The sequence below is a fragment of the Nycticebus coucang genome, chromosome 3, assembly GCF_027406575.1.
Source record: "Nycticebus coucang isolate mNycCou1 chromosome 3, mNycCou1.pri, whole genome shotgun sequence".
Lineage (NCBI taxonomy): Eukaryota > Metazoa > Chordata > Mammalia > Primates > Lorisidae > Nycticebus > Nycticebus coucang.
This window is the reverse complement of record NC_069782.1, coordinates 157,890,252-157,916,875: the sequence shown is the minus strand read 5'-3', so window position 1 is coordinate 157,916,875 and position 26,624 is coordinate 157,890,252. Positions and strand designations below refer to the sequence as shown.

At 48.8% G+C, this 26,624-nt stretch overlaps 1 protein-coding gene across 10 annotated transcripts in view; it reads left to right on the top strand.

Annotated features, from left to right (window-relative positions):
• Positions 1-26,624, top strand: part of EBF3 (EBF transcription factor 3) — a 119,309-nt gene that overhangs the window by 67,237 nt on the left and 25,448 nt on the right. For 6 of the 10 annotated variants that reach the window (XM_053584309.1, XM_053584306.1, XM_053584305.1 and 3 more), the window contains exons 7-10: positions 11,539-11,620; positions 15,147-15,291; positions 20,739-20,869; positions 21,366-21,492. In XM_053584309.1, coding sequence (XP_053440284.1) covers positions 11,539-11,620; positions 15,147-15,291; positions 20,739-20,869; positions 21,366-21,492 — 485 coding nt within the window. The remainder of the gene's footprint in view (positions 1-11,538; positions 11,621-15,146; positions 15,292-20,738; positions 20,870-21,365; positions 21,493-26,624) is intronic. The other 4 variants (XM_053584310.1, XM_053584308.1, XM_053584307.1 and 1 more) reach the window with 1 other exon arrangement.

Below are 26,624 nucleotides of genomic sequence, written 5' to 3'. Positions count from 1 at the left end.
CTCACCGTGCTATGGCCCTGTGTCCTCTTTGGTGCTGTGTCCTCAAATTTTGGAGGCTTTGAGGACCCTGGGTGCTCAGTGCCCGGGGGCTTGACACTCCAGGCCACAGTTCAGGGGCACTTGTACCAGGCAGCCAACGGATGTTCATTCTGTTAAAGGTTCTGTTGTATATTAATTTTAAGTTGCAGTGTCTGCACTACAAGATGACACCACTAGCATTTTGATTAAGGATTTTATACATAAAAAAATTTTCATTATCTGAGTTCCCAGAGACTTTCCTGACTGGTTGGCCACCTGACCCGCAGCTGTGTCTCAGAGTGTCAGGGTAAGGGCTCGGGCAGGCAACTGTGCTCTGTGCTATTTGCTCTGTTACATGAACAATTAATGGGGCTTTTGACTCTCAGGAAAGTCAGAACTCTTCATAACGAAAAAAAAAAAAAAAAAAAAAGGAAAGAAAAAGGCAGTGCAGTGGGTTTCACTCATCTTCTCTTTGATTTCAGAAGAGCAGCTTCACTGACTCCTGGCGTAGCACATGGGGTTAGGGGATGGCCTCTGCCTTTACTGACACTCCAGTTTGCATTTCTTTGTGCTGTGACATAGCCAAGGGGAAAGAAGTTAAGCAATTTGGCCTATATATATTTTTTTCCAAACAAGACGTCCGTTATCCATCCTGGTCACTTTAACTCTGTTAACATCTGCTCAGTTGTGGGCAAGGAGCAGTTATTACAAAGCAAATCACAGATTCACCTGTGCCTTCTCTTACCAAGTGAGGGAAGGGAAATGTCTGTGGGACTTGCTGGGAATGTATTTCTGGCTACTGAGCTCCCTGGAGGCAGGGAAGGCTCCTGATTGGGAAGCAGTGTTTAGGTGGGAGCCAGCAAGGAAACGATGGGATACCTGGACACCAGGCCCATGTATGCCAGGTCTCTGCAGGCTGGAGCTGCTGCTACCCACAGGCTGGCCAGGTGGTGTCTGCAGGCTCCCATCAGAGCCTGCCTGAGAAGCCCTCTAGTGGGGATAAGCGGGACAACGCTCCAGGGCCACCAGCTCTGATCTTGTCCCTCTGGATCTCAAGCTTGCTGTGTACCTTGCTGGACAGGAGGGCAGTGAGTGGGGGCAGAAGGCAGAGACTTCCTTGTGGGCTACAGCACAGGCTTGTGCACAGAGGGGGATGCCGCTCGGTCCATATGCTGGACCTTTGATAGCAGGTGGAGGGGATGGCTTTGCAAGACCCAGACCCAGTGGCAGGGAGGTGGGAGGGGGGGAAGCTTTCTGCAGGTGCTGGGACCTTGTGGGTGGTACTGGATCTTTCAGGATGCACTCTTGGAAAGTTGCACTTGAGCGGAACAGACCTCCACCTGTGGGGCTGCTGGAGTAGGGGGCCCCCAGTCCACCTTCTCCGCTGTCAGGCCCTGGCCGGCGTGCTGCCATCTGTGTAGGCCCAGGCCTGCTGCACTCCCTACTCACACTGGGGTTTTGATAATTCTCTACCTTTTTTTGTAATTGCAGAATCATAAAATATTTTAATTTCAAGGTTAGCAATTTTCTCTTGCATACTTAATTTATAATTAGCTGTTTTATAAACCTGTTCTGCGAATATAATTTTACTGTTGCCAAATGTTCTTCATGAATAATTAAGGACAAATCCCTATTTATCAAATTATTAATATACCTAATAGCCTTGTTTTCATAAACAATGCTTTGGAGTTGGATTTAAAGAAAACCTTCTCAGAAGGATCTTGTGTTGGGTTCCCACCATGGCCGGGACCTGCTCGGGGTGTCTGCACAGAGGGGTGCTTGTGTGTGCTGGTGTCATGGCCCTGGCCTGCTTTCCTCCACAAAAGCCCAGGTATCAGTAGCTGGACAGACACAATGGCCATTCACCAGTGGGCCTGGGCCTTCTCAGCGTTACGAACAATGTTGTTATTTGTTCTAGCAATTCACCAGGAACATTTTTGGAGGAAATGTAACAGGTGAAACCCTCCTTTCAGCCTTCAACGACCTCTTTAAATCCTGCCTCCATGAGGACTGTGCCAATTTCCAGAGTGAGGAAAGCAACCTGGACATTCGAGTTTGGACGTGAAGGACCTAAAATGCCACCGTCTTGGCCCTTTTATCGGTTGACTCAGACCATGCACGATTCGGGTCCAGGAGACGGAGCAAGAGCCATGGCGTGTGCTTCTAACTGAAAGGGAGGTGAAACTTCTCGCTGAGGGGTGCAAGACCGAGGCATGGGGCCTCTCCTTCTTGAGTGCTCTTAAATTTCATCGAGGACAACAAAATTCTTCTTTCTCCCTGCACCAGGATTCAGATCATTTTCTTATGAAGCGAAGGTTCCTGGCTCGCACCCACTCTTAGTTGGAATGATTGAAATAACAAGGGAACCAGTATGCTAATTCAGAGCCATTCCTTGAAGACCAAACTTGTGGGCGCATCAGCAGGGTCTGCAGCAAGGTCTCGGTGCCTCCCCACTGGGTGTTCTGGGGACCAGCGTCCATCAGGAGCGTGGGGGCCGCGACGACGGCGGGTCAGGCTGTTTGTGTTTGCTTATTACCACTCTCCAGGTTTACAGTCTGTGCTCTGGAAGGAGCCGAGGGCCTCTGCGCCCCTCTTCTCAGGGCTGGCATGTAGGAGCCCAGTTGCCATGTGTGTGACTCCATGTGTATGATTCATTCCAGAGCAGTTTTAGTCCTCATAAAATATTCATTTTGGTTGTGCAGGGCCCTGTAATTGCCATCTCTCACCCTGAATTATTTATACCTTGCACAGACTGACAAAGCTTTGCCATGCGGCCTTAGATGAATCAGAAACACGGATCTTTGCTGCCAACAGCATTATAGTCTCACAAAATATGGCACCAACGTCATTCTGGGCTGCCTCATCTCTAAATCCAGCTTTTCTTGATTTGACATTTTCTTTACTCTTCCATTGTCTTAGCCAGGCAGAAAGGTTGCCTCTTAACTCTGGCAGCAACCTTCCCTGCCTGCATTATAGCCGCTGTGCTTGAGAGAACTAATGTATCTTTATTGCCCTTACTTTTTTATGCTCGGTAACAAGACAGCGCTTGGGCTCACTTTAGAGCCATATATTATACATTAGTGATAAAATGATGCAAATAGTCCTGAATACTCTTCAAACAGATAGTGGAGATCAGCCTGGATCAAGCTGCTTGTCACAAAAACAGAAAATAAAAGGTGACGTGCGAAGTTGGGCCGTGCAGCTTGCTCCCCTGCTGTGGGCCACGGCTGGCCCTGGGCTGAGGGTCCCAGAGTGTCTGGTGACTTGTAAGGGCTTCTTAGTGGGTTCTCAGCACCCTAAATGCACCCGTTCGCCAGGCTCTTCCCCGGGCCTGTGCTTACCCTGCCGTTTCCATGCTGCTGCCAGGTGCTGACTGGTGTTTCCTTCCATCCCATCCCAGTGTGCAGACTCCTCCTTCACTGAGGACTCCCCGTCCCTGACATGCACCCTCCCCTGCACCCCCGTGACGGGAGATGAGCAGTTAGAGTGGAGGACATTGGAATCATGTCCAGAGATTTAGGAAAACCATGTTAACATGAATTAGGCGCTGGCAGGAGGGAACCAAACTCCCCCATAGACCTTTTAAAATCTGGAAGGGAAAGAAACTCAGTCAGCTTTGAACATCAATAGCTCTGGTTTCTGAGTGGGGACAGTGACAACCTACAAAAATCCCAGTGACAAATTCCCAGGTGCCGGAAGACTGCAGGACAGAGCATCCGTGAGAGGTTCTAGCTTGGGGCTGCCCAGTGATGTGGGGAGCCGAGCAGGGTTTACCACAATTTTAACATCTTGGTTCTTCCCCGAGCCACAGAGAGGGATTAATTTATGGCTCCTGGCTCATCAGCAAAGGGAGGTGAGGAGAGAGGGCTCAGTGCTGTTCCGAGTAATGGATGACCTGTACACACATTTCTCTTGTATATGTTGACATGCTGGAGTAATGAAGTTAAGGCTTTGCACACATGTGCCCCCTCATTAAGCTGCATTACCTGCGTTAAAACTAATAATTGCCACTCAGAGCTGTGCTCCCATTAATCATTTATAATGTTTTAATAAGTTTTTAATCAGGACCTAAAAGGCTAGAGAGCCGCACCGGCAGGTTCGACACTGGTGTCCTCCATGCATGCACAGGCTTGATTTAAAATGTGATTTTTTTTATTAATAATTCAGCCTACAAAGATGATAGTTCTTAATTAAGCAAGCTGGCACGGACGGGGGGAAAAATGTACATGGCAGTAGATGACAGTGAACAAGATCTTTCCCACTTAGAAACTGGACATACAAAACAAAAAAACCCACCCTCGAGTTTGTTTTGAGAATTATCTCCGTAGCCAACAGGAATTAGAGTGGCAAAGTGTCCCTGGGATCTTCAGATGCCTAAAAACAGGCGCGTGCATGGAGGGAGAGGCTTGAGACCCTAAGTTCGGATAAGCACAGGCCCTAAATTTGTGCACAACCTGTGCATGTCTCCCCTGGAGCTGGCAACAAGTCAGGGGGTGCGTCTGATGTGAGCCAAGTGATGCTGGCATTTTTCTTAAATAAGGAGCTTCGTGATCAGAGCTGGCAAATAGAACAGTGTCCAGAGGGAGTGAGGAAGCTGTTTTAATGAGCCCGCAGCGAAAGACAAAATACAGACTGATTGACAGGGCGCATGATCTGCTGGGGAAATAATGTCAGGGTTGCATTGCCCATTAGAAACAGAGAAATCGGTAAAGGGGGGAAGAAAGATAGGCACTTGAAACAAGAGCCCTGGTGTAAATATAGTGCACTTCACATTCCTTTTGTGTTGTGCACTTGACTTCTTTTAAACAGATAACCTTATCAAAACTATCATGAAATATCAGGAACAGTTACAGAAAATACTAACTAGAATGCTGACAGCAAGCTGAGCAGGGTGACTGGCAAAGCACAGAACTCGGGGCTGTATTTGCTTTTAGAGTGTCTACCTGGATTTTACTTATCTGAACACATTAAAACCACCAGGAAAAGTTTAATTTGAGTCATACAAATTTCTCCAAACGGAGGACTTGGTGGGATCTGTTATGGAAGTGGATATTGAACTGGCCGGCAAAGCCATTAAATCCCATCAGATCTCTTTGGCATCATTTTAATGAGAATCATTGCAAAAGTACAAGATCATGGTATCTATAAGTGCCTCTTGACAGCTGCTGCTGAAATTGTGATGAAAAGAAAAACCATTATAGCAGAAATTTAGCGATAAGGCTCTTTGGAGGGACGGTGGGGCCTAGTGTGGCTCCAGACTGAGAAGGGTTAATTTTCTAAACCTAATAATGTTCGATAGTGAGGTATTTGTCAGGAGATAAAGAAGTGATAGAATCTGGGAAGTGGGTCCCTTGGCGATTGTAGTACAAATATTGTTAATGCGGTGTGGTTACTACAGCGGAGGGAAGTAAAATAGCCCGTCCACCAGAGACGGGCTGTGCTATAGCAGTGCCAGAATCCCCAGACAAAGGCCAGTCGGTGCTGAACTGCAAGTCAAGCTGTGGATATTTCCAAATCCTTGTACGTCTGCGTTTGTATGCAGGGTGTTGTGCGTGCCGGGGGAGCGCCGCACGTGGAGTCCAGGTACTCCCAGGCAGGGGCCAGGCACCAGGACCTGCAGCCTGGGGAGGGAGGCCCTGGCTGAGGACCTCTGGGCACAGCTGTAAAATGCAGTCCCATCACCCTCTGCCCCCTTCTTTATGACGTCACGGAGGCACTACTAGTATATGAGACACATAACTTGAAATGTACAAGAATTTAATAAGTCTGGTGTTAAAGCAATTTGTCATGGCATATTTGAAGAATAAATCAGCCTAATGGAGCAGATTTTTTTTCTCCCGTATGGCATTAAAGAACGTGAGCCCCGTAATAGCTAATGGCAGGAGTGAGGAAAAAAGCGAGCCTGACATTAAGACCCTCGCATTTTGGAAATCCAATACGTATTGACCTGTGTACTATCTCGGTGCACAGATCTGGTGTCAGCAGAATGTGGTCTTGTATGGGAACTGCTCATTACAGGTTTGTGAGGAAGCGCATTGTCTCTGAAGCGGCCAAACCCGATCGCCTAGAATTGCTCAGTAATCAATACTCCCGCGACTGATGGCCAGGCGTGCACACACCACAGCTGCGGCCACTGCTTTCAGGGACTTCCCAGTAATTAGCAGGGACCTCGAGGAAGCACTCCACTGGCCACCCTTATCAGTCAAGGGAAAGTCTCTTAAAGGCTCTATCTTTTAATTTGACTCTTAACTATTTCATTTCAGCGGCACAGTGAGGACCGAGCCACTCATGCCCGGGAGAGCCTGGTTCCCCTGCTGGGCGTTGTGCTCTTGTCTGCTTAGGGCAGGGACTTTTTTTTGTTAAGTGATACTGGCAGAACATGACATTAAACATTCAAAGTGAATAGTCTGGTGGCGTTTTGTCCATTTGCGAGGTTCCACAGCCACCCTCGTCTCCAGCTCCAGATGTTTCCATCCCCACCCAAGGAAACCCTGTACCATTGAAGCAGTCACCCCCTTTCTTCCTTCCACCAATAGCTGGTGACTCTTAAAACTGCCTTTCCCGGCTGGCTTTCCGTTCTCACTTTTTCTTGTCAAGGTTATCCCGTAGTGGAATAGTAGTAACTAAAAACTTGGGGGCTCATCTCAGAGTTGGGCTCTCTGCAGCCCCTGGGAACCTCTGGAAGCTGTCACCAGGATTTACACACGGAAGCTTGGGATTTTGATTGATGACATGGAGACCTCTCCTCTGTTGTGTGAGTTTGTTGCTTATTAGGAACTCTGCCTCAAAACTGAAAAAGGAGCCCCACCGCACCCAGAAAAGATCCCAGTATTTTTCATTCCTGACTCCAATTTCCCACATTACCCGTGATTGAGGGCCAGGAGAGAAGGTCATGCCTGCCAGGACCGAGGCTGGAACGCAGGCGCAGGAAGGATGTGTTTGAAGCCAAAAGCTCTTTCCTTGGAGTGTGGCCACTTAACCTCGAGCGGAGGCAGGAGTGCACCTCGGAATCACAGCTCAGCTTGACGAGGTGTCTTTTCACAGGGCCAGTCAGGGTCACACCTTCCAGCGTGCAGTGACTCACATAGTCCAGCACTGCAAAACCAAGCTCTGGACCAGCCTGAAACTTGACAATTAGGGAGAAATTCCTGTATAGAGTTCCTAAGATGCTGAGAAGTAGGTAATTTCAAACAAGTGATAGCTACATCCGAAAGGCCGCCCGTTAAAACAGCCCGAAGTTTCCTTGTCTGCTCACTCACCAGGGCGCACCTGGCCAACCCACTGCAGTTCATCATCTGTTCCTTCTTTGACCAGAGGGAAAGAAATCATTATTACACCATCAGTGGCTTCAGTTAGGTGAAGACAACAGTGGCAGCGAAGGCGGCGGGGATGAGCTGTATTAATTACCTAATACTTGCTGGCAAGGTAATTTTATCAGTGGTCTGGCCACTGGTAAGTTGCAGGTTTTGATAGAAGTGGGTAAGTTCTCACTTGTGTGGAAACAGGAGGGAAGGGTTGGTGTCAGATAAGTGCATGTCACTGGCTTTTCTCTGACAAACCAAATTCATTCCTTATGTAATTGATAACGGCCTTGGCCAATTATTTCGCACATTACAATACACAGAGGCCCCTTTACAGGTTTTGCAGGGCTGTAATTAGCTATGCTAATATCCCCTTTATTGGTCCTAATATCGCTGCACACCTTTTGCCATCCTGGAACCCACTAGAGCCCCATGGCCTGTCAGGACTGCTGATTATTGAGAAGGATAGCTTTAATCAAACATAATTGCAGTTAATTTTTCTCTCCTGCTCTCTGTTGCCAGCGTCTAATGCCACGGACTCCTTGATATTCCATTAAATTACAATTAAACAGCCTCCTTTGTTTCTGATTGTCCTGAACAACACCACAAAGTTCTGTAGCCGTTTAAAGGAGAGCTGTTTGGTCCTAATTGCCTGCTCGCTCACAAAGGGCCAATTTACACAATACCCATGTAGAATTTAAACAGTTCATAATGTAATGGATATTACACAGGAGCCTCACACTACAATTAAAATGATTTTCATCAGATAGGGAAGCTCTGGTTAATCAGCTTCATAAAAGTAAATATAAATGAACTAATTCATAGCTTAAACACACAGAAATGGAGCAGACTTTGAAATTAGTCACTGTGGCGGGGCCTTGCCCCTTGTTCTGAGATACCCAGGCTGGGTTCTAGTTAAAACCGTGTTTCCTGTTATTGGTTCTAGCCCAGAGTCAGGTGTCCCCCCTTCTAACTCTTTGCCCTGGAGTTAGGGCAAGAGTGGCCGGATGCAACTCTGATAGGAATGTGGCCACCACCACACTGCTGACTTTATTAACTGGGTGTAGCGGTGACCACACTCTGATTAGAGCAGTTGAAGAATCATCGCAGCAGGACTGGGGGCCTTGGCGTTTCTGGCTTACACTCAAGACACTGGGGGCCAGGCCGCGCTGCTGCTCCAGCGCTGTCTTCCCGGCACAGGGCCAACCGTGGTCCTTCTGTCTTCACAGGCCCTGGGGAATTAGAGGAGGCCTCCTGGAAGCAGTCACTCCAAGAATGGACACAGTTGTCCATGTGGCATTGTCCTAATTCCTGCATGCTGCAAGAGGAAAGCCCATCTCAGGGGTAGTAGGATCATACCTTTCCCCCTTCGAGTGGAGTGGCTCCTGCGAACTTGCCAGGATTTCGTAGGTGGTTTCCAGGTGCCCTGATACGGGGAAAGGTGAGCACACTGGTGTGTGCCAGGGTGCCTTTCACTCTCTCTTCCCCCTGCCTGGGAGAAATAAGTAAATAAAGCCCATATTTCAAGCTTGATTTACTCTGGTACCTACTGTGAAAGATGATGACTCTTTAGGGAAATAAAAACAGGGTCAGGGAATTAGTGTGCATAATGGTCATTTCGATGACGGGCCGGCAGATGCAACAGGAAACACCGTCCACAATTAAGCGTAATGTACTAACGACAGGTTAGAATTTTTATCGCCTCGTTGCCATCGAGCAGCAAATCCATGTTTCACAGTAGTAAGGAATTTATTGGTGCTAAAGCCAAAGATTTTCTGACATCGGAAAGGTTTTTCCTTTCATAATAAGAGTATTAAATTCTTTGTGTACGAGACTGTGGAAGTGAGATATGTAAAGTGGTTGTCAGATATTTCTTAGGACAAAGCCAATTAAAGGGTAATTGAGTAAAGGATGAGAATTACCATTTGCCTTCACATGCTGGGATTGGGTTTTCCCAACCGCTCCCCAAACGTCACAGTGAGTTCCCCGAGTGCTTCCTAGTTGGGAGCACGTGTCTACTACATGTGTCCTTGTGTTGCAAGGCCAGAGGAGCGGCGGGCCAACCACCCGGTGGAGGCTTGCCTGAATCCTTGGGCAAACACAACCAACACAGGGTGAAAGGTGAGCACAGAGCTTCTTTCTTCCTGGTGAAGCTTCCTGTCTGTCCTACATCTGTCCAGATAACCTGGCATCAAACCAGCTGCCTTCTGCTTACTTTAGACAGAAGCAGAAACCATCATTGCCACATCCAGAATAGAATGTGTCTGTGTGCACGTATGTACCTTGACCTTCTCCAGAGTCAGCCCCACGTGTGCTCAGTGTGTTTCTGGGGCCCAGCTCCCAACTTTGTCCTGTGGGTTTCTCCTGCTGCTGGCAATAGTTAAGGCCCAAGAACGCCAGCACAGTGCAGCGTGGCAGTGCCAGGGCAAAGGCTACTCAGGACTCTCTCGCAACCCACTCTGCCCTCTTGGAACAGAAGGATGAAGTGGCTAAAAAGTCATCAAAGAATTCAAAGACGCCTCCTCTGGAGGAGGAAAAAATATTGTTCCCATCACAGACAAACCTCCCTTCGGCGGCTCTGTGGGGTACATCCTCAGATGACCAGTTTCTCCGGCTGGTGCCTGCTCCGAAGAGTAGCCAGGCGGTAATGTGCGGTGTAATTGCACTGTGTGGCTGTCCCCGAAGTGAAAACCTAATTGCCTGACAGGACGATAAGTTTGTGGCGCCCTCACCTTGTTAGGCCCTTTCTGATGCAGGTCAGATGCAGGGTGGCCGCAGGTGCGCCTAATTTACCTCGCTGCAGAACGTGTGGAGTTTAATTGCACAGTGGTTGTTAGGAAAAATTGGTGGGTGGAATATCAAGTGACTTACTGTATGCTGATGGCAGATGGTGTTAAGAGGCATTGTGAGCTGAGTGTATAGGTGAGGTGAGTTAATAAAAGATGTAAAATAGTCAGGCCTCACGGTATGTGAGAAGATTTAATGTAAGTGGCCACATTCTTTCCCCTATCAATTGGATTTTCTTTAGCCATGGTAAAAAGTCATCCAGGAGATGGTGGGAATGCGGAGAGATGCAGCTTAGTCTGCTGAGTCTTTTTATCTTCTGTAATTATAACCGTCAATGAAGAGGCTGGAACATGAGATTGAATTGAAGGAAATCAGGTGAAATATCCTAAAACATGAATAATCACCAAGTAGGACCCGTGATACTTGGGGCTAGATAGAGGAAGGGTTTGTTTGTACCTTGCTGGACGATACTCGGGTACCCAGGGAGAGAAGATGTGGCGGCACAGAGACGCCCTCCGGCTCAGGATGCAGCACAGGGACGGTCAGGACAACATGAGGACGTTTCTGTCACAGCCTCTCAACACTGTCAGGACCCCAGAAACCAGGAAAAGGCTTGGTGGAAAGTAGAAATCGCACTCATGTCCGGCCTTGCCTCCCGGCCCTGGAGAGACCTGCCTGCCGCCCCACCTGCTCTCTGCCCAAGCCACAGTTTCATTACGGTCAAGAGTTGCTGATTTTTTTCCTTAAAAACACTGGAGACCTTGAACAGAAACCATTGAAGCTCTTAGAACAATACTTCCCCCTACCCTCCAGTCCTTTCTTTTCTTAAGAGATGTACCTATTGGAACTTTAAAATCTGTTTTTAAAAAGTGTGTTTGCTTAGCATTGGTGTCCTCTGAAATTAGGGTTGCCAGATAAAATATGACAGATCCAGCAAAGTTTCAATTTTGGGTAAACAAATTTTTTTTTGGAAGGGTAGACAATTTTTTTAAAAGGTAGGTATGCCTCGGGACCTAACTGTACTAAAAAATTATTTGTTACTGATCTGAAATTCAAATTCAACGAGGCTCCCCACACTTTTATTGGCTGAACCTGGCAGCCCGTCTTGGGTAGGTATTTCCCCAGCAGTTAGTAGTCAGTTGTGCAAAGGTCCAGGCAGGAGAATTGGGCAGTCACAGTTGCTGTTATTATGAAGCTTGGAAGTCCATGATGTCAAGACCAGTGTAAGTCACTGCCCTCAGGTGTGGCCAGGAGACCCAGGACCCGCCCTCCTGCCTCCCTGAGTCTCCGCATCACCCCCTACTGGGCAGGTAGCAGGAACTGAAGGCTGAGTCTCCACTATTCCCCAGATAAAGCGTCTTTTGAAGAATTTGTGCTTTTGTCTGATGACCCTAACAAATGTCCATTTTTTTTTTTTTTTGTATTTTTATAGATTCTTTCTAAAGTTTTTCCTCAAGTGCAATCAGAACTGTTTGAAGAATGCAGGCAACCCTCGAGACATGCGGCGATTTCAGGTATCATTTTCTCAAAGTGACATAGACTGTCCTGACTTTCCACATGGAAATTTTTGGTTTTGCTATTGTTCAGGAGGTCATCCTTAGTTCTTTAAGGCCCTGGGAGCAAACTGGAATTGGTTCATTTGTTAAAATACATAAATAAAATGCTTTTCAAATGATCAGATATCTCTGATATATGCCAGATTTATCAAGTCTGGTCATGGCCCAGGCTGAGATCAGCTTTGCAGATATGGCCATGCTGAAGGTCTTATTCTGAGGATTGGTTGGTTGGTTGGTGATTTTTCTCTGGGGGAACCATAACGCAGTCCTTCTGGGTAAACTTGAGATCTTGGGCTTTGCTCATAAAGGGACCTGCTTGGTAGAGGCCTCTGCAAATTCCAGAGCATTTTCCTAGCCCCACCTTCTCCCCCTGAGGTTTAACATGTTCTTATTTTCTTAATTTCATGCCTAGTTGCTAGTCTGTCCCTGAACCCAGGCTGACGCCCAGCTCTGGTTTGCTCAGAGGATTTTGTGTGAAGGAGAGAGCTGGCTGGGCTGGAATAAATTAGGATGATAGTTCCTATTTTTCCTGCTTTTGTGAATGGTGAGGAGGATGCTTCAGGGTAAAAAGGTCTCTGCATAACTGATGGTTAATTTTTTTCTGGTTTTAATTATAAAAATATTTTGGGCTAGGACACAAAACTTCTGCTGATATCTACCAAGCTGGGAAGAATTTGGCGCTTTATAGAAATGACCCCTCAGTCGGATGAGTGATCCAAGAACCCAATGAGTCTTACTTGGGATTTAGACTGTTTTTCCCTCAAGTTTCTCAAAAGATGTTTTAGAAATTTATCCTACGCTTCAGTCCTACAGCCCCATGAGTGACAGACATCTGTGTCTGTGCCAGGCAGCCCAGCAGAGAAGGCAGGTGGGCCCACCGCAGCGCTCTGTGCTGGGGACCGGGTTCCTGCACACAGGCAGGCCTGCTTCCATTTTTCATGCACCAGGCTTCATAGGGCACAGTTGATATTGATCTGTCTAAGCAGAGTAGAGGTCGCTCTGGGCTGAGGGGCCATGTCCTTTGTCCTGCCGATGCCCAAAGGCAGCGTCCATCACAAGTGATCTTGTGATCGACCGAGGAGCCCATCTTCACTAGCAGGACTTCCCCTGGTCTCTTAGCTAATCTCCCGGCCTCTCAGAAGGTTTAACTGGACTTGAGAGGGTGTCAGGCTTGCTCCAGGTTTTCAGCTGTTTCACAGTCTCGGCACCGTCCCGCAAGTGCGCTGCTGGCCTGGCCCAGGCGGCAAGCAAACTCAGCTGTCTGCTTTCTCTGCCAGACTGCCCTCTTTTCCCTGGGCGACTGACCTATATAGAGATGGCAGAGCAAAGACTGTGTCTTTTTTAACATTTTAATGTTTCCTTCTACCTTTTCTTGTTTCTCTCACATATCATGGTTTAGGAACTAAAACAGGGTCATGCCTGTGCCCGACATTAGTCATGGACCTCCGTCTCATACTAGGAGGATGTGTTCCTTCCCTTCCAGGGTTGGGCCTGGTCGGCAGACTGCCAGGAACATAAGAACAGCCCCTGAACTCTAGGCACAGGCTGCTGGCCCCAGGGCACCCAAGTGACAGCAAAGCCACCTCCCACCAGGGATCCAGAGGGCAATGCCCATGACCATAGTCAGGGGAGAGGCTTAGATACCTGAGACTGGACCTGGGGACGCTGAGGCGGCACTGACAATATTTTGAGGTTGAGTGTGGCCTGATGTTGAAACATCCACGATCTTAGGGGTGCCCAAGGGGAAGGGAATTGTCAAGGAAGCTGCCCCAGTGAGGGAGCTTTGGGGGGACTGCAGCATGTCTCATCCATGCCTCATCATCCTGTGGGATTTAAAAATTGAGAAAATCAGTTACTCACATGTATTCTCATGTAAGTACATAGCTTTGGCTTTTCTTAACCCCTTAAAAATACTGTATACTGGGTGGCGCCTGTGGCTCAAAGGAGTAGGGCGCCGGCCCCATATACAAGAGGTGGCGGGTTCAAACCCAGCCCCAGCCAAAAACTGCAAAAAAAAACCCCTGTATACTTGTGTGTTTATTTTTAGTTACTTCTATTCATCTTTTATTAGTTATCTTATTAATAGGCTTTTTTAAAGACCAATTTAGTTTACAGAAAAATTTCTCAGAAATAATGAAGAGCTCCCATATGCCCCAGGTCCCCTGCCCACAGTTTCCCTGTTCTTGACCTCTTGTGTTGATGGGTGGGGTTCGTTCCTCACTTCTGATGAACCGACATGGATGTGTTGTTATTCACTAAGGCCCATGGTAGCCTTGGCTTCTGACAGTTCACTTGGCATGGGGTGTTTTGACTTGTCCAGCCGTGTAGGGAAGGTGGATATTGGCGGGAAATGCCTTCTGGTTCCCCACTGCCCTGCCCCCCTGCCCAGTGCTCTGGAGAGCCATGGTGCTCCAGAGCAGTGCCCACCTGAAGAGCTGGCCGAGTCTGTCCACACCAAACAGTGACACACAGCCATGCTGGACTCAAGTCCCAGGAATCCTGCTTCAAGATCCAGATTAAACTTGGGCTCAGATCCAGCTGGTCGGGAATTAATGCCCCACATGGACCCACCTCTGTTGAAGAGAACTCTCAGAGCCACGCTGTAATTTCCTGAGTCCATCAGGGGTACCTTTTCTGGGCTGCTTGTTAGGAACTTGCCCGGGAAGTCAGCAGGGCAGTCCTGTGTGGCATTGACAGTCCTTATCTCCGCCACAAGGCAGTTGACAGGGTAGTGGGGAGGCCCCAACTATGACTTCTCCCCTGGCCATCCCCTGAGCCTGAACCAAAGAGTAGGAGCCTCTCATTCCAACAGAAAGGACATTCCCTCCGCATACCAGGGTCCCTACCACCCTTTGCAAGAACTTGAGAAAGTATACCTTTCCTGAATTGAACATACTTCCACTATTCATATTCAACTTGGTCTTTTCAGATGCAAAAAAGTTCATTACCAGACATTAAATATCATTGTAAAATTGACCTGGAGATGACTGGCTGGTGAAATGTGGGTAGCAGGAATGTTCCTGATTTATGAAGCCTTTTTTTTTGGCAACTCTGAATCCTCCCTGCTCTTCAAGGAAGGCCAGTCTCAAGTGAACTGATTTTAATTAGATAAACTATCTAATCAATGTGTGAACAGATCAATCAAAACAGCGGCTTTAAAATGAGTGGCTAGAGGGGTGTTGCTGGAGCTAATGGCTAGAAGAATATTTCTCTGAATTGAATTCACTTGTTAGCATAATAGGAGATTAAACTGTAATTAGTGGAGCGGGTTTTGAAGAGAAGCAATCTAGAGTGAAAACAAAACAACCCACCCACCCCCATTAGCCAAAAAAGCTGTGAATGCACATCAATCAGTGGAGAATTTCCAGGAGCCAGCAAAGTCTCCTTTTGTGCCGCGGTGTTTAAGATGGCTTTTATTTTGCCTCACGGGTAGCCGTGCTTTTCCTTTGCCAACTCCATTTTCAAACCCACTTCATCTTTGCAGGTCGTTGTATCAACAACAGTCAACGTGGACGGCCACGTGCTGGCCGTGTCAGACAACATGTTTGTGCACAACAATTCCAAACACGGGAGGCGGGCCCGCCGCCTAGACCCGTCAGAAGGTACGGCCCCTTCTTATCTGGAAAATGGTAGGCACATGTTACATGTCTTTTTTTTTTATTTGCGATGCTTCTTTTTCTTTGCATCATCCTTTATGTTGATTTCCGTGGAGTTGCTGTCACCAGTCTGTACCCTTGGTCAGACCTCCCGAGCTCGGGCAGGGTGAGGGTGCGTCCCCACAGTGGAGAGGGAGGTGGGTGTGCACTCCCCCAACACTCCCTTCACTCGCCCCACGCGGGTGTTCCCCTCACTTGCCAAAGCCTTCATGCTACTGGTTGGTTTGTTTCTAAGCTTTCTTTTCCTTATAGCTTTTCTTGCAATTTTAATTTATTTGGTTTTATGTTGGCTTGTTGGAAGCCCGATTCAGCAGCTCATCCCCAGATCTGTGGTGTGTGTCAGTGGGTGGTCACATCCTGGTCCAATCAGCTTAGAAGGGGCTGCCAGGGCCACTTTCTGCCACTGTTAGAGTATGTGTGCCTGTGTGTGTGTACATGTATGCACACTTGGGTGTGTGTGTGTGGGAGGGGAAGCCAGCGTAAAATGTATTTTTTTTTTTTTAAATCAAATGCTTCCAAGTGATCGACTTCTGGTTCTGCTTGTTGGAAGACAAGAGTTTCCATAAGGGTGGTCAGTAGGAAGTGGTGTCCTTGGAAGTTAGAAAGGTTCAGACACAGCGGGCTTCACACCCAGATCCTCAGTCGTACTCTGTGTAGTACCCACAATTAAACATACTCCCTTGAAATAAGATCATTTCCTCCATTAACGATTTTGTAATAATCACAAGATTTTGACCAGCGTGAATTGTTGAGAAAGCAAAGTGAGAGAATTTCTTTACCAAGCGGATTGTGCACTCAATTTAATAAAAAATAAATTTAAAAAAGGCATTGTGAACAAAACAGTAAAGAGTTCAGAGCAAAGAGCCCATAAAACTACATGGTTTTAAGACAGATCTTTTATCCGAGGCCCTACATTCTGGAGTCACGCGTGAGGCAGACAGACACAGATGCAGGGAAGTGAATGGAACACACGCCAGTTATCAGAATGAAATATGATTCAGACATAAAAACGGGAAGGCAATTTATGAATCTGCTGTGGTCCACAAAAATAAACTAATTTGTTTTTCTACATTAATGACTAAGGTATAAGAGAACAAAAATATAATAATTAAAGGTCGCCCTGAGCACCAGAGTCATTAGAGTCTGTGACGTATTGTTTATCTCCTTCCTATGCACTGAAGGTAGGTGTGTGTTTTGCTTAGCAACCATCACTAATGAGGTTCACAATTAAGAGGGTTGAATCCCTGGTCCTCAGCTCTCTGCTTCCCCAGAGAGTGCCACATGCAATGTGATAGGTTCAGGGAGGCCTCCTCAGCCCTCTGGTGTTAAGTTGTAGTCTGGGTCCAAAATCAGCCTCTTCTAATGAGCTATTATGATCTGAGCAAAGTACAAGTATTTATTTTTGTAAGTAGCATGAAAAAGCATTTGACTGTAAGCAGAAAATGTAGCATTTAGAAAAATAAAGGCCACTAGTGGGTACCTTGGAGATGAAGCCAAACGAATCAAAAGCTATTTGCAGAAGCTGTCTTGCACAGGATTTTTTTTTTTTAATGTTTGTTTCTCCATATTTTATCAACATTTAAACCAAGTCACTTTCTTCCAAGAGATGGAAATATCTTGTCCCACCCTAGAAAGTGGCTACTCCTTTTAACATGGAAGTAGGATTAGCACGAACAGGCCTTTGAGGAAAAGGCATTTGTCGTAGAGCAGGGTTATATTGTTTTCCTGTAACTAATGCCCAATTATCAAGTGCCCTAGGAAAAATGTCAGGGCTTTCTCTCTGCTCCCGTCTTCCTGAGAGAGTGGACACCTAGGAAGTTCTGTTTGGGTCTGACGGCGTAGTCCTTTAGGTTCATACCATCCCAGGGGTGGGAGAGGGGCTTGGAATCAGCCCCACCTTCTTTAAGGAGAAAGTGCCCCCCAAAACCACAGATCTGTGCTTCCCTGCAGCCTCCACTAGCTAACACCTCATTATCCAATCATCTAATATTCACCAGCAGTGTGTACATACTCGCTGATGGTTTCCAAGTAAACCAATTCCCCCTGCTGCCGCCGTGGATGTCTGCCACGGCGTCCTTTGAGCTCACAAAAAGCAAGGCAGATTATTTACAGTATTGAGCACGAGTGAAGGAAAACAACCATTCCACCTTCCAGCACAGGACAGTAGAACTCAGGCTTTCATTTTTTTTCCTTGTCACTTGTCCCCTCATAAACGACTCCAACCCTGTTTAAACCTCACTCAAGCCCTGCCCAGCACCCGGCCTGCTGCACAGAGGTGATTTGCATGCCAAGTGCCGTAATGCGGTTAGGTTTATGCAATAAGGACTACTGAAGCCAGGCTGCGGGGCTTTAGCGAGTTAAAGCGAACAGATGGCCCTAGGAGAGGTAAAGGTATAATCCTATCAGCTGGAGTATCAGCCAGCCATCTGGACATCCCAAGCACAATTACAAGACATTTTAGCAGGCAGAACAAAGAAGTCTTCATGAGGCAAGATTAGGCCTGTTTGAGGGCCTCTGCATTGTGGATGTAGGGGAGGTGTCAATGCAGTGATATTACTCAAGAGAGCGCGCTGATTAACAGGAGGCAGGCCTGGGAAGCTGTTTACTAATAGAAATACTGGGTACGGTGGAGAGACCCCAAAAGAAAGAAAGGGAAAACCAAATATTTTGGTCATTAGCACTGGTTTCTAAGTTGAGTCACGTTCACTTTTTGGAGTCACTGTCCCTGCCTCCCAGCCGCTGGGCTTCCTGGCCCCAACATAAGCCAGTCCCTGTGGGCCTGAAGGGAAGGCTGGCAGGGGTCATCAGTGTCACAGAGGGTGCTCGTAGTGAGTGCTGAGTGCCTCTTCTCCCACGTAGGCTGAGAGCATCCTCAGAGCTAAAAACAGGTCACACTAGTGTGTGTCACTTCCGCAGGGAGACACCACGCTTCCTTCCCCTGGACCCTGGTAGCCCTGGGCCCCACTCTGTGCTGAGAACTCACAATCCAGGACCTGGGTGCAGGCTGCTTCCACCATGAGGCCTGGCTGGGGAGAGAGGCTGGGGGCTCCCTCGCCCCACCACGTTTCTGTTCCTCTTCAGCTGCTGGGCCAGCTCCTGTCATCTGCTGGAGTGTATTGTGCCCCGTATATCATTAGATCTCCAACGCTGTCTGTGTAATTCATTTTGCTATGGTTCCCACTGAACACATGTCCCCTCTCTGTGTGTATTGAAATGTATGCAAATACAGGCGGAGGGAAGATGGCTATCAGCAGCAAGGGGGCCCAGGCAGGCCTGCGCTGTCCTTCCGCAGAGAAGCCTTACGAATTCCGAGATGATGTGGCTTTCCACTGGGCCACAGCTGCCAGATAGCGTCTCTACACAGTAGAGCCTGGATTCTTTTTTTCTTTTCTCACCTCCAAAGTAAATTTGTTTACTGTAATTTTTTTTTTTGTGAATTATTTGCCATAATTGGCTGTGCTGATGAAGGTCACCCCCTTGGAGGAGACTTGTCAGTCTTTAGAGAGCTGATCCTTTTCAAATGCTCTCCATGCAATTAAGAAAAGCAAATGTCATTCGGAAGCCTCAGAAATGAAAATTTGTATGAACTTATTAGCATGAAGTCAACAGCGCTAGTTAAGGGCAGGTTCCCAGTGTGTGCTTTGTGCCTCTGCTGCGGAGGGAGACGCGCGTGGAATGAGCAAATATAACCCCCGCTAGTCCAACATTAAAGCAAACAAAGGAAGGTGGCATGTCGGCGGTGTTCTAAACAACAATAGCTAATGGTGATTAACTAGGCAGTGTCTGCAGAGCGCTGCCTCTGACCCGTCAGGGAAGCCACGCACGCACGCAGGCTTCCGGAAAACTCCCGCTTATAAAGACGTGCGACCAGATCTGACCCAGAGTCTAGAAAGATGATTTATCTGAAGCCAAGCTACACAGGAGCTCAAATAAGATGAACAACCTAATAAGGACCCAGGATGTCCTTTGGAGGACTCTCCTCTGCAGCTGCGGAGCTGGGAGGGAGCAGAACCAGGAGCTGGGGCGGCTTGGTTAAGCCACTGCTTGTTTACCAAGCTTAGTTACTACTTTTTTGGACAAATCCCCCTAAGGTTATTGTGGGGGGTGGAAGAGCACCAGAACAGGAGGGTACCCCTCAGACCTGGGCCGGTTCCTTTAACTGTTACAGCTCATCTTCACAGCCCAGCCACACCCCAGCAGAGCTAGGAGGAAGAAGGGACAGCACCCCTGGGTGTCCCAGAGCTTGGCTTGGGGGGGGGGTCCCTCTTCTCTCAGAGGACTGAGGCTTGGGCCTTCCGCCATTTGCAGTGTGACTGTGTCTAAATGTTAGCAGGCACATGGCTGTCAGTCACACAGGCCCACCCAGCCTGTTCTTTGTGGTCACCCACAGGGTACAGCAGGCCTGTGGGTCCTGTGGACACCGCCTCAGACCAGGCACCTGCAGGCCAGAGCAGCCCACGGCCTTTTACTGGTGGGGGGCAAGCAGTCGTGGGAGGAGCACCTCCTTTGCACAGGAGTCTGCATACCCGAGGCCATCAAAGGCAGCTACAAAGGTCTGCTACAGTGTGTAAAGGAAGGGCTGATCAAAGCCAGAACAGAGATGGCCTCCATGAGGCCTACAGCCTTCAGCCCCAGCCTGGCCTCCCCGCCCAGGGCTGCTGAGAGCTCATGCTGGACCTCCTGCCTGCTAGTCTCCCTGGGCTGTGGCCTCTGCCGCCCTTCTGCTGTCTGCGTGCCCCCAGCAGGGCCCCTCCACGCTGGCACTGGTGCGGCGGCACCATTGTAATAACTCATGCAAATGTGAGGGCTCCTGAGACAAAGAGAGGTCAGGCCAGCGGCTCAGGGATTCCTGTCGACAAACAATATTAGATGTAAAATGTGTACCTTTGACAAAAGTATTAATATAGTGCTTTTGATTTTTTTTTTCCTGATGAAAAGTGAAAAGTAGTAATTGTGGAGTGACAGAGGAAAATGAAGTTTTGAACCAAAAGGCAAAGTTCGCGGATGAAAAAACCCAACCCAATTAGCTGCTTATGAGGAATCGAAATGCAAGGAGTTTGTTCTTCCGTCTCCTTCAACAACCTTTTGATTGACTCTGCTTAGATCTGTACAGCAGAGCAGATAAATCGACATGCCACATGCGTGTGCGGCTTAATCATTTGTAATAGTCATATTTGCCCTGACACATAATTTGCCATATCAAGCCGTTTTTTTTTTCTTGCTCACTAGTATTCTGCGGCTCAGCTTTTGCTTATAAAACATTTAGTAGTTTGCTTTAAACACATCAACACGCTGATCTACGATTGCCCTTTGCGCGCCACCCGGAGAAACGGTCAGCCTCTGCTCCCGCGGCAGCCAAGTGGCCTGGCGTGGCGGCGGGACGGGGCTCTAAGTCGGCCTCCTCTGTCTTGTGCACGCAGCCACCCCCTGCATCAAGGCCATCAGTCCCAGTGAAGGCTGGACCACGGGGGGCGCCACCGTGATCATAATCGGAGACAACTTCTTTGACGGGCTGCAGGTTGTGTTCGGGACAATGCTGGTGTGGAGCGAGGTGAGCCCGCTTGGCAGCTGTTCTCATGGGGGTTTGAGGAGCTGTCCATAGTGTATTGACATGAGGCACCTTGTGGCAGAATCCCCTTTTAACAGACAGTTCACAGTTTGCCTGTGTCAGGGGCTTCTCCCGTGGGTGGGTATAGGACGCCCCCCTGCCCGGCAACCCTTGGGCTTGAAACTCGCCATAGAAGGTTCCTGTACCCTGGAACAATTAGTGCTAGAATTACTGGAAGCAGGTTTAAGGAAACATATGGTGGCAATTTTCATATGAATGATGCCCTGTGGCCTTTCCTGCAAACTAAAACCCAGGATCATTTGCAGATATTTTTCTTTAAGAGCACTGTAGGTCCCGAGTCTCTGGGTGACAGCTAGAAGGGGGCATTCCGAGATGATGGTCCAATTTGCGCTCATTTTGGTAATTATATCCAACTGGCAAGTGTCCACCCCCCCATGGCCAGCGCTGCTGACCGCCTGTCTCTGTGTGGTTTCTGCAGCTGATAACTCCCCATGCCATCCGTGTCCAGACCCCGCCGCGGCACATTCCTGGAGTCGTTGAAGTCACCCTCTCCTACAAATCCAAGCAGTTCTGCAAAGGTGCTCCTGGGCGCTTCGTCTACACCGGTGAGTTCACGGTTCCAATGTCACAGAAAGTGGTGGATGCCTCCTCCCCAACAGGAGACGCTTGCCTGTCACCTTCCGCCTGTGTATACGGGCGCAGGGTTTGGGGCGGGGGAGGATGGGCAAGGAGCCCTTGGTCCAAGGGCTGAGTTTAGTCGGGTGTGTGCTTTCCACATCTTCTTCTGAAATGGTAGTGGATGGATGTAGCCCTAACAGCCGTGTGACCTTGGGCATCCCCCGGTCCTCCGCATCACCTTTGGGCCAGAGTCCCCTCACCTGTAAAATAGAGCAGTGGTGGGGGTGTCGGTATCTCCCAGGTTCCACTGGAGTAGCCGCCTATGGGCCCAGCGCCATGTGGGACCCTGGGTGCCCAACTCCTGCCTCTGCCCTGTAACGTTGCTGCTGTTCTGTGGCACAGGCTGAGGCCCAGAGAGGCGATGAGTCACCAGCCCATGCCACGTACCCAGTGAACACGGTGCAGACCGCTCTATCTTGCACCCTCCTGGAGCCTCACACCTTACGTGATAAGTCTTCAAGGTCCAGGACCAACTCCTGAGGGTGGAAAGATGGCCCTGTGCAGGTGCAGGTGCTCTGTAAGGTGCTTCCTTAGCACAGCTTGTCAGAGATACTCTGAGAGGCGTCATGAGAAAACTTCGACTCAAGGCATGTCTGCGTTAGGATTTCTAACCTTAGCCAACACCAAAAGCTGTAATATTTAAAGAGTTTTGTTTATTTTTGAGACAGAGTCTCTCTCTGTTGCCCCAGACTAGAGTGCAATGACATCATCATAGCTCAGAGCAACTTCAAACTCCTGGGTTCAAGAATCTTCTTGCCTCAGCCTTCTGAGTAGCTAGGAACACAAGTGTGAACCTGACCACCATGCCTGGCTATTCTTTTTCTATTTTTGATAGAGACAAGATCTCACTTTTACTCAGGCTGTTCTTGGACCTCTGATCTCAATCTCCCACCTCGGCCTTCCAGAGTGCTGGGATTATTGAAGTGTCTGTAAGGTTGGACAGCGCCTGCTGACACCCGGGGAAGGTGAAAGGGACGGGGACTTGTTGTATGTCTGTGGCCTTGACCTGTGTGCAAGTGAGCCCCTGGGGTAGCCCTGAGGCCTGTGGGATGTGATCCTCTCCACTGTCCAGTGAGCAGGTGACATGGAGGATGCCGGGGTCCCCTCTGCTTTGAGGTATCAGGAGACATTCATCCTCTTCCCTTTTCAGGAAGGACTGTGTGAGTAGGAAAGGTGCCAGTCCTCTCATGGGCTGCTGACCAGCAGGCCCAATGTCCCCTGGGGGTGCCCCTGGACAGGTCCTTGGAGAGAGCCTAGCGGCTGTCCCAGGGGCATGCAGCTCGACTGCTCAGCCCCTCTGTGTGGGCAGGGTGGGAGGGATGGTACCTGCTTTTACCTGTTTTTAAACTCCTGGGATCAGCACATGAGGACCAGGAGCCCAGAACTACCAAAAGACCCTGGGAAGTGAGCATAGCAAAACACTGATGGGGCTGCACTGGGACCTGGAGGTTCTTGTCTTCTTTGTAAGACCCAGAGATTGAGAGAGGGCAGCTCCTCCAGTTTTCAGGGGCTCCCAGTTTGTTAAATAATAAAGACATGTCACATTGGGGTTGTAAAAGTTGGGGTGTCTTTTGAACACTTAATGTGTACTTCAACCAGTCAGTGCTTTTGCTGAGCAGCAAAGTCTAACTGTAGTGGGTACCACGTCCCTGGAGAGGTAAGTTAGACTCCTGCCCTGGGCCTGGGGCCCTCTCTGGCCCTTGCTATGGGGTCATTTTCACGTGTCCACATATCAGTATGCCTCTCATGTTAGCCATTGGTGTGGGAATCATACGTCTGTGAACCAGGCTGTAGGGCTAGCAGGCCCTGTGCAGAGACCCAGGGTTTGCAGACAGACCCCACTCTGCCCTGGGGGGTGCTGGCTGGGGGACCTTGATGTGTGCTTCCTTCCTCTCCTGGATCCCAGTTCCCCCTCTGATCTCCCTGAGAGGGTGTTGGCAAGGGTCAGCCCAGAGTCTGAACCATGGTGGACACTCAGTGAACAGTGGACTGTGGGGTCCACAGGAGTCCTGAAAGAGTCCCCAGCTCTGTGGAGGTGTGGATGGTTATTAGCTGCTCCTGAGCTTTGAGCTGGCACCTGTGCTGCAGGGTGAGTGTTGGGGATGGGCTCCTGAATGGGCTCTTGTATCTGCTGTGGGGTCCCGGTCTGTGGTGCCCAAGTGAGCATGTGTCTGGTGTGGCAAGACCAGCCAGCTCTGCACAGATGTGGATGAATGCATCACTTGTTCCCACTGTCCGCCGTCCTGAGTGAGCTCTGCTGGGGCCTTCAGAGAGATCACATCTTTGCATACACAGGCTTTTGGAGGTGGGTGTGTCTGTGTGGCTGCTGTTAGCAGTAAGACTTTGTTTTAGAGGCAATGTGAGAGCTTCTTTCCCTCCTTCCCTTGCTGTCTGCTGAGGAGTCTGTCCCTGGCGCTGCAGAGGGAGGCCCTGGGCTCAGCATTGTGCACAGCCGTGGTGTGGAGGGTAGGAGGGGCTGCCTGCCACTGGCTGGCTGGTGTCATGTGGCAGAGGCCTGCAGTGGCCACATCCCCTAATTCCCAGCTCTCTCCGGCCTTGCTCTTGCTGCTTTGGGCCAGGGTATTGAGCGGGCAGCTGTGTGCAGCCTCTTGCCCTCCACCCAGGCAGAATGACGTCCTTGGCCAGAGGGGTCTCTTCGGGTGGCTGGGTGTCCCCTCTCCTTCCCCTAAAGAAGCAGCATCTCCCTAAATTCTAGCCACCAACTGGACCATCCAGACCCCACCTTCCATGTCTGCAGTGGGTGTGGTGTCTTCTCTAAGGCACAAGTTCAGGGCCCTGGCTGCCCAAGGTTGTCAAGATGTTCCCCCAGGAATGGGTGTTTGCAGTGGGGTTCTTCGGGGAGCTCAGCCTTTCCTACTGGAGGCCAATTTATTGCCTGCCCCACACCCCAGTCATTATCAGGAATATTCATTTCAAAGGTGATGTAAGGGATACTGCTCTGTGCTCTCAGGGAGCAGAGGAAAGGTGAGGTCACAACCTGTCTGACCTGGAAGCTTCTGTCTGATTTGCATTGCCCTGAAATTGACAGGGACAATGAGGTAATCACCGGGAATTGCACTCCCTGCTGAAAACTGAGCCAGCCCCTCTGGATGTCAGGAGGTGGGTACCGTCCCTGGGGCGTCTGGTTCCCATCAGCTCCCCCAGCCCCAGAGGCTGTGGGACACCCTCACATTTAACCTTCCCCACGTGAGGCCGGCTGGGGGCCCCCGGGCTGCTGCGGGATAATGAACCCGAGCTCAGGGGAGGGGGCCGCCTGCCACCCTCCAGAGGCTGGGAGGGACTTTGCAAGGGGCCTAAACGATCTGTTTACAGTGATCTGAGAAACACCAGATTGTCCAGAACCAGACCCTATTAGTCACCCCAGAGTGGGCCCTCCGCTCACCCGCCCGGGAGGCCCCTCCACCCAGGCCCCTTTGCCTGGTGCTTTCAACTCCTGTAAAGACACAATTACCTTGGGAGGCGGTGGCAGTTCAGTTGATTAGCACGGTGAATTAAAAGAATGAGTCACGAGTGACATGTCCGGCGCTTCCATCCTGGCTCTCTGTATTCCCTGAGTGCCTCACCCCTGTTGTAAGAAGGTCAGAAATTAGAGAGAGAGAACAATTTTCAAGCGGCTAGCACTTAGGAGCAGAATTAACAATCACTCTCTATGTAATTGCCAGTTAATAGTAAATTGCCTTCTAGACTGTAAAATGCCATATAAACTGGTGGGCACCTAAAATTAAATTAATGAGATATTTGCTGCATTTAAAAGTGAATAGTGCAAATTAATAACTGAGTGTAATGCTTGTTTTAATATTTGTCTAATAGTGTACCATTTGCTTGTTTAATAATAATTAAAACAGTCCTGGAATATCCTACCTGAGAAACTCACAGTACAAGCAGATGGAGCAGTTTCGCATTCATAATTCCACCAGTGGAAACATCAAATTGTTAAGAGTAATAAAAGAAATTATTTTTTTAATTAGAATATAAGCATTACGGTGTTATTTGATTAAGACAGATTGGAATTTGTATGCTTCTAATTGAAATTATGGTATTGCAAAAACTACTTTTACAGACACATTTTCAAGTGTGAAGCATTATGGCACCAACGTGTACATTGCTGTTCTTTAAATCTCCATTTGGCAGAATGGTTTCCTATTAAACAGAAGCACCGAGCCAGTTGGTGGCTTGACTCGTGGCAGCCTGACGGGGCACCAGGGGTGGGGCTTGGGTGGCTCTGGCTGCTGACCTCCTGCACCCAAAGGTTTGATGGGCCCACCTGCATTTCCAAGATTTCTTTTGCTCAATTAAAGAAATTATTACAACTTAACTGGGAGTCAACATGTCATCTGCAACAGTCTGGACCCAGTTATGGAATGAGATACTGGCCTTTGAGAGCAAACACATTCACCCTGGACTTAGGCGCCCAGGCAGCTGAGCACCTGAGCCACCCCGGCTCTGTGATGCGTTCACTAGACTGGGACATATAAATGGTTATTTTCTGCACAAAGATGTACGTTCATTTTCGGGCTTGTGAAGTCATTGCTCAACCAGTAATTGCTAACAATTTGTTTTTCTTTTTTTTTTTAAAGTCAGATGGTGCCTTAAAACTGGTGATGTGTCAAGGAGTGACACTTTGTCCCCACAGAGCTGTCCTGGTACTATTGGAGTGAGGGTTTCCCACTGCTGAGCCCCACTTTCCTTGCCCCGTGACAACACAGGTTTCTGAAGTGTTTTGAGGATTTTTGTATGTGTTCAGACGCAGTGCTGTCCACACTATGGAGTCAGTAGCGCCCTCCGGCCGTGGCCAGCACCCGATAGCTGTCCTACAGGCCGGTGTTTCTCTGGTGTTCCTCAAACAGGTGACTTGTACCCACAGAGCAAATGCTTCTTAATTGCAGCCCACAGATCATACTGTTTTTACTATGCTAAATGCTAATGCCTTCCTGACGGGTAACCACTTGATTCCTTCAGTTATAAAATTTTCACCGCAAATGCGGATGTGAGAAACACACACTTTCCTCACGGGTTCTAGAGTTTAGGGAAACTTCAG